The 12242-nt window shown below is 34.8% G+C and overlaps 1 protein-coding gene across 1 annotated transcript; it reads left to right on the top strand.

Moving 5' to 3' along the window:
* Positions 1-185: 185 nt before the first annotated feature.
* Positions 186-10567, top strand: LOC134248540 (sorting nexin-19-like). The gene is made up of 11 exons (XM_062730938.1): positions 186-1514; positions 2152-2351; positions 2466-2595; positions 3451-3548; positions 4085-4207; positions 4422-4598; positions 8893-9004; positions 9145-9289; positions 9459-9643; positions 9893-9980; positions 10095-10567. The coding sequence occupies exons 1-11, from the start codon at positions 287-289 to the stop codon at positions 10177-10179; spliced, it is 2571 nt and encodes an 856-aa protein (XP_062586922.1). The 5' UTR covers positions 186-286; the 3' UTR covers positions 10180-10567.
* The last annotated feature ends 1675 nt before the right edge of the window (positions 10568-12242 follow it).

Raw genomic sequence — 12242 nt, 5'->3', positions numbered from 1 at the left:
TAATTGGGACTGCACCAACAAATATTTGTATTAGTAAAAATTTAGTATTAGTAAAAATTTAGTATGTACATTTTATTTTAAAAATTACTTTTTAATACATGCACATACTATATTTACTTCCATCTACTCAATTTTTTGAATTTTTGATCGGGTTCGACATTCAATATTGAACACATATGATGATCACGTGACGAAAATATGGCTGTCAAAATAGATTTGACACAAAGTGAAAACTTTATGCTGTATCTTAAATCAATTTTAAAAGAATGTATATGAACATAAGACAATGGGAACTGTGGTTGATAGAGTCATTGACATTTTCCACCACCATAAAAGATTTTCTTCGATTCAGAAGTTATGTATTTTAGCGATAGTGATAGGAGGTGTGTCTCTTCAAACGGGTCTTTGGACGTGGTTGTTTACTTACATTATAACTTTATCCTCAACAGTTCTGATTTGTCAATATTTGGTAACCACGGATGCCAATTTCACATTTATAGAAGACTTGCTTATACTTCTGAAGTCTCACGAAAACGACTCATGGTTCACCAGCTTGGAGGAATTTGTTAGAGGAGAAAAACCCAGTGAGAAAACACTGCAGGACCAAAGTGACGGCCAAAGAAAAGTTGAAAATTCATCATGGGAGGATGAAATTCATTTATTGGCAACTCTTATATCGCAGGATTTCATTAGACCTTGGTACTTAACAGTGAGTAACAAACATGATCTATTGGAGGAGAAAGAAGAGGTTATCTTCAAAGCTTTCAAACATCTTTGTCTGAAGTTTACTAAATGTGATATCCATGAACTATGTAGAGAGTTATTACTTTGTTACAAAGAACACTTACGAAACTTTCAACAGGCAAAGTCTGTGTACAACACTCAACCAAGAAAAAGGAGTATTTCTAGTCTTAATTCTCCCTCTGCCAAGACAGTTTCATCTGTTGAAGAAGCATATGAAACGAAGTTTACTTATCACAGTGCAGTATGGGGAACAGAGAATGAAATTTCTTATTTAAAATCAATAATTGATTTACTTTTATCAGAGTTTTTGGTAAGACAATTGCAAGATAGCAGAACTCCTCAAGTGTTACTAGTAGAAATCTTAACATATAATGTTGCAAAACCTGCCTTTGATCTCCTGTCTAAGCCTGACTTTTTACATGAATGCATTGTTCGTATTTTATCTGACGAGGCTTTAATAGAAGTACCTCCAGATATCAACACAAGTCGTAGTAGCGATCTTGTGCTTTTTAAAGACGTTAGGGAGGAATCTGAAGAGGAAGATGAATTCAAGGACCCCCAACCTAGTTTTTCATCTAGCACAAGTATGTTTGAAGAATCTAGTCAAAAATCAGAACTCACAAGGCAGCAGGAGACCAGCGGGCTTCTACAGAATCCACAGTCTACAGTGAGTGTAGAGGCACAGGTAGCAAAAGAGGAGGAATCAGATATAAACACAAACCAAAGCATTCCTATCTCCCTACTGGGACCAGCTTTTTGTCGCGATACAGGTACTTGTCATTTACAGCAAAACTCAGTTATAACGAAGTCACTGGGACCTATGAAATCATTTCGCTATATTTGTAATTCATTATAACCGTCTAAGAAATTCATTAAATTTATATAGCTGGGACACAGTCACTTGTTTCGGGAATAAATTTTAACCCATAGTATAATAATAACACGTGTTATTATTATACTATGAGTCAAAAATTTACTACAGAAACAAGTGCCTGTGAGCTGGAAACCCAAGATGACTTCGCTTTATCCATAAATTTGCAATATCAGTGTTCATACTAAACGAGTTTTGCTGTATCCATTTCAATTATAACCTGGAAGATATTACATGTAAGACTGTTAAAAAATGTTTAAAAATCACAGAAATTAAACGCCTTGCATGTACATTCAAGTGTGGAGTTCATTTTATGATTGGTCACCCAAGTTAAAATTGTAAGCCATTTTACAATGAGGAACAAAAACATATGTCACTGCTTTTGCATATAACCAGTATGATTTCAAATGTTTCATGTGAACTTCATATTATAGCTGAAATTTCAGGTTAAAGGTTTTCAAGCACTCCTCTATTTAAAAAAAGGCAATGCTAATGATGTCCATTGAATGAAATTTCAATCTTTCAAACTTTTACAGAGGTCAGTCAAGAAAGCTCTGAAAATGACGAAGGCAGGGAAGCTTCTCAGGAGGGAAAAAAGTTTTATCTGGGGAGTTTTGATGACATTTCTACGTCAGGTGAAGATTCAACAAGGATATTTTTAAACCTACGAATAGTGGATACAGAAACAGCCTCAGAAAACAGGGGAGCTAATCAGTATACACTGTACACAATCCAGGTATGTGTGTGAAAACTTCAATTTACTCTTAAGTGTTTGCATAAAAATGCTGCATAGAAGACCTATGAACTTACTTTCTTTGTCAGTAATCAGTTAAATTTTTTAAAAATTCAGTATGATGCAATATATCTCGAAGGCGGACACACTGAAGTGCGAACAAACAGGGTCAAAAGAAGGTTTCGAGAATTTATCAACCTCCAGAACAGATTGGAAGATAATTCTACATATAAAAGAAATCTGAAAGGTATGTTCATCTGGTAAAGGAGGCATACATGTTCTTTTGTTTTTTCCCAAACCACAAAAGAAAGAGGGCGTACAAGGTGTGGATAATCCCCCGCTCTGAGACGATATGTTTCTCAATTTTCAAAATTCATGGAAAAGTTATATTTTTCTAAAATCATGTTCTCAGTAATGACTCTTCTTCAAAACATTTTATTATTTTGTTTTACTGAACGACTTATCATTTGACAATCTTTTTTTTCAAAAGTTGACAGTTAAGCATGTACATGTATAGTGGAAAATGGGTTTACTAGTGCCATAAAAAATTACTTATGAACATGAATGGGACAAGTCTCCATTTTTCGTTAATGCTTAAATGATAGAAATGTAAATATGAAATCTATTTCATTTGTCCAAAAAATGGAATCTGAACCCATTCTATTTGAAAATGGAACTTTTCTGGAAAAAATGTACGCTCCAACAAACCCGATCTTTTGAATCACACTGACAGACATCGATAACACATATATACTTCGTAGCGTAGTGGTCAACATGGTTGGTCTTGCGCCGAATCCTGCACTATGGAGAGAGTTCGAATCATACATGAAGCTTTTTCTTTTCACGTATCTTAAAAACATGAGTAAAAAAATAAATTATTGATAAAATATTAAAACAATGAAATACAGGATTAAATGTGTAAAAGATGATTTGAACTACCGTATATAATTTTGAAAAATATAGCTTTCAAATGTCTTTTTCTCAGAGCGGGCAATTGACATCGCCTTGTCCTATTGAAAATGTACGTCTTGTGAAGTCACAGTCCAGTAGGGCATCTTTTCAAATGAATTAATGCATGATTTATTTGAAACATTTTATCTAGATGTGAAAGGGTTAACAAAGTGGCTTTCATTGCCGTTTGGTAATATGGATAAAAACAACATTGAAAAACGCAAGAAAACGTTGGAAAATTTCATAAAGGTAAGGAACAGAATTATGCATCTTGATGCTTGATGTGTTTATTATTGCTATATGGAAATACTCTTCGCAGTTTTGCAATAAAAGTTGATCTTGATTTTATTATTAGCTCAATTTTGTACATTGTATGCATGCATGTATAATCTAAATTATATAGACATGTTGTATATAACTTTCAATATTTCATAATGAGAATTAGTTCAGGAAATAATTGTCCAGATACATTTTTGTTTTTATTTGATTAAATTTGGCTAAATTCTGAGGATGTGGCATTGAAGATTATTTTTATCCACAGTGATACTATGTAAACTTTTCATAGAATTCTATTAAATCTCTTATAAAGTTGAACTTCGGTATCTCAGACACTGATATCTCGAATACCATGGATATGTGGAAGTAATGTGTAAGTCCCCACAAATTATTCTTTAATTATTTCACCCTTGATATCTCAAATCCTAGGATATCTCGAAGTTTTTTCTTGGTCCCATAGAGTTCAAGATACTGCTAAGATGCTTAATGTCAACAAATATGCTTTGTAGGCTCTACTGGAGAAAGATCTTATCTGTAACAGCCCAGAAATGAAAGAATTTTTAGCATATGATGGTAACGCCCACATAGCATTTGTCAGGAAAGCACCAGATAGTGTTCAGCCATTGACAATGGTATATATGTTCCTGACATTTAAGAGGTCAAAGCATATGTAAATAAAATATCAAATTAACCAGATTTTCATTATAAATTACAGATGTTATTGCTAGAGGAATTTCATGAACTTATCCCTTCTGATTTACTTTACTTTAAACATATTTTATTGAGTATAATTCAATCAGGATTGGGCAACAGGCAATGCCTATGTAAACTCCTCTCTGATTTCAGATGGTGAGGACATTTTCTAGTGTTTTTGACAAGATTGGGGATAAGGTGGGAGAAATCTCCACCAACGTGACTGACTTACTGCCAGGTTTACCGCGGAGGAGCCAAGTCAGAGATCCTCAGAGCCTCGAGGAGGATGAGGATCAAATCCTGCTGGAGTTTGGAACCATTAAAGGGGATGTAAGTACTCACTCTGATACTGAGTTGGGAACCAATAAAGGGGATGTAAGTACTCACTCTGATACTGAGTTGGGAACCATTAAAGGGGATGTAAGTACTCACTCTGATACTGAGTTGGGAACCATTAAAGGGGATGTAAGTATTCTCTCTGATGAACCATTAAAGGGGATGTAAGTACTCACTCTGATACTGAGTTTGGAACCATTTAAGGGGAAGTAAGTACTCACTCTGATACTGAGTTGGGAACCATGAAAGGGGATGTAAGTACTCAGTCTGATACTGAGTTGGAAACCATTAAAGGGGATGTAAGTGCTCACTCTGATACTGAGTTGGGAACCATTAAAGGGGATGTAAGTGCTCACTCTGATACTGAGTTGGGAACCATTAAAGGGGAAGTAAGTACTAAATCTGATACTGAGTTGGGAACCATTAAAGGGGATGTAAGTACTCAGTCTGATACTGAGTTGGGAAGCATTAAAGGGGATGTAAGTGCTCACTCTGATACTGAGTTGGGAACCATTAAAGGGGAAGTAAGTACTAAATCTGATACTGAGTTGGGAACCATTAAAGGGGAAGTAAGTACTAAATCTGATACTGAGTTGGGAACCATTAAAGGGGATGTAAGTGCTCACTCTGATACTGAGTTGGGAACCATTAAAGGGGAAGTAAGTACTAAATCTGATACTGAGTTGGGAACCATTAAAGGGGATGTAAGTACTCAGTCTGATACTGAGTTGGGAACCATTAAAGGGGATGTAAGTACTCAGTCTGATACTGAGTTGGGAACCATTAAAGGGGATGTAAGTACTAAATCTGATACTGAGTTGGGAACCATTAAAGGGGATGTAAGTACTCAGTCTGATACTGAGTTGGGAACCATTAAAGGGGATGTGAGTACTGTATAGGGGGAAAATAACTCGCGGTGTTAATATTCGCTATATTCACGGTGTTAATAAGTCCGTGAATTCAAGAAACCGTGAATAAAATTTCAATAATCTACATGTTTTATTTGGAAAATTGAAAATAGACTAGTCTACGATAGGTTGACTACGACAGGTTGATATACATGTACATGCAGTACATGGTCGTTTCAGTAATTACGAGTAGTATTCGTCATTCAATTATTTAAATTATCACGCTTTACTTTAATTCAAATCGGCAGATAATAACTCGTGTTTGTTCAAAAGCTGTTTTAATAGCCAACGCTACATGTTTCATCAATCAACACACGTGGACCATGCGTTTTAATTACCCGTGCGTAACTAATTCTACCACGTGTATTTGTTACCTGCATTATCATGCATTTCAGTTTTTATCAACATTTTGGTTTTAAAAATCATTCAAATAAATATCGAACTTATTGAAGATGTGGAAGATATTATTTCGGCAAACTTAATAAACACAATTACTTCCGTCCAGTGGTTTTTCGCCGCATTGTATTGAAGATCTTGGGTGCACATGCACTCATCGTAATAGCATATAGGAAATTCATTTGACGTTTAGCGTGTAGGACTTTTAATAATTGCGCTTGCTTTAATTAATTATTAATTAAATCTATCAATTTTATATAAACCGACCCTGTTGTTCGTGAAATAAAAACAACGCTGAAGAATGTCGTTTACATGTAGCTATTCCGCGAATTCAAGAAACCGCGATCGTTTCAGATGAGAGAAAAACGTTAAAATTACAACTCGTGAAATTAATCCCCTATACAGTACTCACTCTGATACTGAGTTGGAAACCATTAAAGGGGATGTAAGTACTCAGTCTGATACTGAGTTGGGAACCATTAAAGGGGATGTAAGTACTCACTCTGATACTGAGTTGGGAACCATTAAGGGGGATGTAAGTACTCACTCTGATACTGAGTTGGAAACCATTAAAGGGGATGTAAGTACTCAGTCTGATACTGAGTTGGGAACCATTAAAGGGGATGTAAGTGCTCACTCTGATCAACCATTAAAGGGGATGTAAGTACTAAATCTGATACTGAGTTGGGAACTATTAAAGGGGATGTAAGTACTCACTCTGATACTGAGTTGGGAACCATTAAAAGGAATGTAAGTAATCAGAGTTGGGAACATTAAAGGGGAAGTAAGTACTCACTTTGATACTGAGTTGGGAACCATTAAAGGGGAAGTAAGTACTCACTCTGATACTGAGTTGGGAACCATTAAAGGGGATGTAAGTACTCACTCTGATAATGAGTTGGGAACCATTAAAAGGGGATGTAAGTGCTCACTCTGATGAACCATTAAAGGGGATGTAATTACTCACTCTGAAGAACCATTAAAGGGGAAGTAAGTACTAAATCTGATACTGAGTTGGGAACCATTAAAGGGGATGTAAGTACTCAGTCTGATACTGAGTTGGGAACCATTAAAGGGGATGTAAGTATTCACTTTGATACTGAGTTGGGAACCATTAAAGGGGATGTAAGTGCTCACTCTGATGAACCATTAAAATGGATGTAAGTACTTAATCTGATACTGGGTTGGGAACTATTAAAGGGGATGTAAGTACTCACTCTGATACTGAGTTGGGAACCATTAAAAGGGGATGTAAGTACTCACTCTGATACTGAGTTGGGAACCATTAAAGGGGATGTAAGTACTCACTCTGATACTGAGTTGGGAACCATTAAGGGGGATGTAAGTACTCACTCTGATGAACCATTAAAGGGGATGTAAGTGCTCACTCTTATAAACCATTAAAGGGGATGTAATTACTCACTCTGATGAACCATTAAAGGGGATGTAAGTACTCACTCTGATACTGAGTTGGGAACCATTAAAAGGGGATGTAAGTACTCACTCTGATACTGAGTTGGGAACCATTAAAGGGGATGTAAGTACTCACTCTGATACTGAGTTGGGAACCATTAAAGGGGATGTAAGTACTCACTCTGATGAACCATTAAAGGGGATGTAAGTGCTCACTCTTATAAACCATTAAAGGGGATGTAATTACTCACTCTGATGAACCATTAAAGGGGATGTAAGTACTCACTCTGATACTGTGTTGGGAACCATTAAAGGGGATGTAAGTACTCACTCTGATGAACCATTAAAGGGGATGTAAGTGCTCACTCTGATCAACCATTAAAGGGGATGTAAGTACTCAATCTGATACTAAGAACCATTAAAGGGGATGTAAGTATTCACTTTGATACTGAGTTGGGAACCATTAAAGGGGATGTAAGTGCTCACTCTGATGAACCATTAAAGGGGATGTAAGTACTAAATCTGATACTGGGTTGGGAACTATTAAAGGGGATGTAAGTACTCACTCTGATACTGAGTTGGGAACCATTAAAAGGGGATGTAAGTACTCACTCTGATACTGAGTTGGGAACCATTAAAGGGGATGTAAGTACTCACTCTGATACTGAGTTGGGAACCATTAAAGGGGATGTAAGTACTCACTCTGATGAACCATTAAAGGGGATGTAAGTGCTCACTCTTATAAACCATTAAAGGGGATGTAATTACTCACTCTGATGAACCATTAAAGGGGATGTAAGTACTCACTCTGATACTGAGTTGGGAACCATTAAAAGGGGATGTAAGTACTCACTCTGATACTGAGTTGGGAACCATTAAAGGGGATGTAAGTACTCACTCTGATACTGAGTTGGGAACCATTAAAGGGGATGTAAGTACTCACTCTGATGAACCATTAAAGGGGATGTAAGTGCTCACTCTTATAAACCATTAAAGGGGATGTAATTACTCACTCTGATGAACCATTAAAGGGGATGTAAGTACTCACTCTGATACTGAGTTGGGAACCATTAAAGGGGATGTAAGTACTCACTCTGATGAACCATTAAAGGGGATGTAAGTGCTCACTCTGATCAACCATTAAAGGGGATGTAAGTACTCAATCTGATACTAAGAACCATTAAAGGGGAAGTAAGTGCTCACTCTGATACTGAGAGAGATGTATACTCGCTTAATTGATTATATTGCTAAATAAAACTTCCAGAACTTTTCGTTCATACTGAAAAGGTAAATTGGTAAATCATGCCTTGCTGAAGTTTTATCTTTAAACTGCAGTAGGGGTATTAAATTGAATTTTTTTATTTCAATTTTTAAATATAATTTTTAACATCTTAAGTTACTGAAAAATAATAGGTGTATATTGGAAAAAATACATACATGTATACTATTCTATCTGTTATCTATTCATTTGATTGTATTACTTTTCTAGTTTGTTAAGATACAAACTAGATCATAATGAATGCATACATGTACATGGAGGCACAGAGTAAATTTTGTTTTGTTTATTTCAGGTGCTTGTGTTGGAGAACCAGTTATCTAGTCATGTAAGTACAGTTTGTGGGGGTGAGGCAGAAAGTTCAGATTCTGATGAGAAAGGCAAAAGTGAGCCCCAGAAATCAGAAGGTATATTATATATGTCCTTTTTTCGATATAGATCTATTATTTTTTCAGTAATTTAAGATTATCAAGTTAACATGGAAGGCTCCTTCATAATAAATAGGTCCATTGATATTCTTGTATGTAAGTCTGTCAGTGTTATTTAGGTGAGATAAATGAGGTCCATGATGCAGGGTTGGCAGAAGTTGTGTTTGACATAGTAGTACAAGCTTTACAGGGCCGAAACAGCTGGGTGTGTCGAGAAAGAGTCATCTCTCTTGCCAAGCACATGCTCGGAACAGCAGTTAGCAGGTAAACCCTTCTTTATCTCAGAAAAAAAATTTTGAGGATCAAATTATAAAAGCAATATATCACCATATCATTTATTTTAAAAAATACAATAATAGTAGAAGTGTTACAAGGTCAATATCATTAATGGAGAGTATGCAAAGTAATTTTCTTATGCTTTGAAATTTTGCAGGTGGCTCAAATGGCAGATAAGTGACCTTACAACTCCTCAGAGATGTGCATTTTATCTACATCTGTTTAGGGAATCGATTTGGCCAAATGGAAAGTATGATTCATCCAACCGTGAAGTCAAATCAGAAAGGCAGAGATCTGCAACCAAAGAGCAAGCCCGGAGAGTTTTGGCAGAATTTTTTCCAGGTATGACAAATTCTCTATCTAGACTGCAGAAGACAAACTCCTGAAACTCTGCTTAGGAAAAAAAATGAAGTGAATTGAATATTCAGTAAATTATATTGAATATTTTTTGTAAATATATTCTGAAAATTAAAATTTACACTGGATTCTGTAGCTGTAGCCTGTTCACACTATAAAGTAGAAGTGTAGCTAGAAGTCAACTTTTTCATAATGTGGTCAGTATATGTTGAGAATTTCCATTTCAATTTGTAGATGTTCTGGTTCAGCTCCTTGAGAAGGAAGACTATGACTGTGGGATAGAGGAAATCATGGATTCCATTCAGTACGAAAAACTTAACAAGTAAGACAATCTAGTATATTTTGTACCTTACTCGGTCTCCATGTATTTGAATTACTGGGTATTTAAGGAAGAACAGAGCAGTTAAAAATTATCTATGATCTTGACATGTTTCAGGAATTTCATTTACACTTTCCTGGATCTTGTTTTGGAGAAGTTGTTTAACGATATTCAACAGAAGAATGTACAGAAAGAGTCTTAGTGAGTGGAACAAACCCCTAGTGCAGGGAAACTATGCGAACAATCCCAATAAATGAAGGAGACTCTGGAAATAAACCCATTGTGGGAAAGCTATGGGAACGATCCATTGGAACAGACACAAAGCATAATAATGCTAGTACCATCACTCACATTTTAATATTGCCTATCCTGATCGTTATTTTTGTGACTGTATAATGTTGTTGTAACAGTAAGCTCCCTTGTTTTTTAATCTGAGATAACAATGTACTTAATCACCTGTCTGTGTTCTAAAACCGGTTTAAGTACTATTATTCGTTAGAAACATTCCTGTTTATAAAATGTGGTCCAAGCATATGTAAATCATATTTGGTATGGTTGTACTTTATAAAATATATTATTTTTAATACTAATCTGTATTTGATTGTTTTGTATATGTGAAAAATGACAAATGCAGTCAGTATGCAAAGCCAAGTTATATTCAAATGAGACCAACTCTGTAGAAGTAGTATTTTGAAATTCTCATGGGAATTTGTATTTTAACTAGTGTTGGCAAATCGGACGATTTTTAGTAACCGGTTACTCGCTTCATCTTCCGATCGAGTACCCAGTTACTCGGATGATTTTTGATAAAAGTATCAATATCTATTATTTATCTTATTCTATACTTATCGGTAGTAGTAATGCACAAATATACTGAATAGGGACATTATATTTACAATACACACATACGATATCGTCAAAGATTTACGATTTTAAAATAAAGAAAATTAATATTGAACTCGACACACAAAGACAAATAAATACGTCATCGTCATCGAAATATGTCGCAATCAAGGAGAATATTATTTACATACTCTATAATTAATAGTTAATATGTGGAGTGTCCAGTTAATCGTTGGTTTCCGAATAATTTAAGCTTAGGTGATTTAACAGATTTTGAATCAGCTGTTCTTTTGTTACAACTCCAAGCTTATTATGTCTGCGGCGGCATCTCGTTGAATTATCAAATGAGGTAATTGTAACTCAGGCCTTCAAAATATGTATACCCCAAGCAATCAAAGCTATCAATTATATAAACTGTGAAAACTAAACAAAACAATTTGATTCACTACAACCATGCACTAGATCAAGTCTAACAGGTTTGTTCCCGTTTTGCACACATTTGAATTACAGGTAATTAAAATATCTGTGAAAAACAGGAATTTGACCAGGTGAGATTGCTATAGTCTATACCATACTAAGCTTAGTAAGTATGTGAAAGGTGAACTTGTAGTGAAAAAATAAGAGAATAAATACAAAGTTAATGTATTTGATTATCTGGTGATCTTATTATAACATCTTCCTCATGTTCTTGGCTTGTGCATTATTTTCAAATTAATTTTTATTCACTATTTTCTTTATTACATGTTATATCTTTAATTCATTAGAATTTTATCAAGATTGAAAAGTACGTATTCTTTCTTTAAGACATTGGACTTAATAATAAATAATATTAAACAAATATTAAGTATTTATTCAATCAAATATTTTTCAAAAAATATATATAGAATTTTAATAAAATGCTCATTAAAATTGTATTAAACCTCTTAAGAATACATTAATCTAAATCAGGTATTCACAGGTAAATCCAGGTAAATCCAAACCAGAAATCAGACTATAATTGCTATCAAAACACACTTCACACCTGTTGTTCTATACTAATTACCAAATGTGTGCAAAACGGGAACACACCGTCTAACGGTACCTATTATAAAATTAATGTGTAAGTTAGTATACATTTATAAATTATAAAACATTCATTTTCTATGCCTTTACTATGTAGAATTTATTTTATCCGAGTAACCGAATAGCAGTTTTACTAACCGATACTCGCAACGTTCGACGGTTAACCGGTTAACCGGGTACTCGTTGCCAACACTAATTTTAACCTATTTTTAGTAACCATGACAACATCATTCATGAAGTCAAAAATACACAGTTCTAGTTATTATCTTGTTCGAGTTTACGTTTGTGCTGAGTTATATTGAAAGAGACCAAAAATGTAGGAGTAGTAGCATTTTGAAAGTATTTTACAAAATTCTATTT

The sequence above is a fragment of the Saccostrea cucullata genome, unplaced genomic scaffold (assembly GCF_032062105.1).
Source record: "Saccostrea cucullata isolate Sc308-1 unplaced genomic scaffold, CSIRO_AGI_Scuc_v1 ctg55, whole genome shotgun sequence".
In the NCBI taxonomy this organism is placed as follows: domain Eukaryota; kingdom Metazoa; phylum Mollusca; class Bivalvia; order Ostreida; family Ostreidae; genus Saccostrea; species Saccostrea cuccullata.
This window is presented reverse-complemented; position numbering and strand designations above follow the sequence as displayed.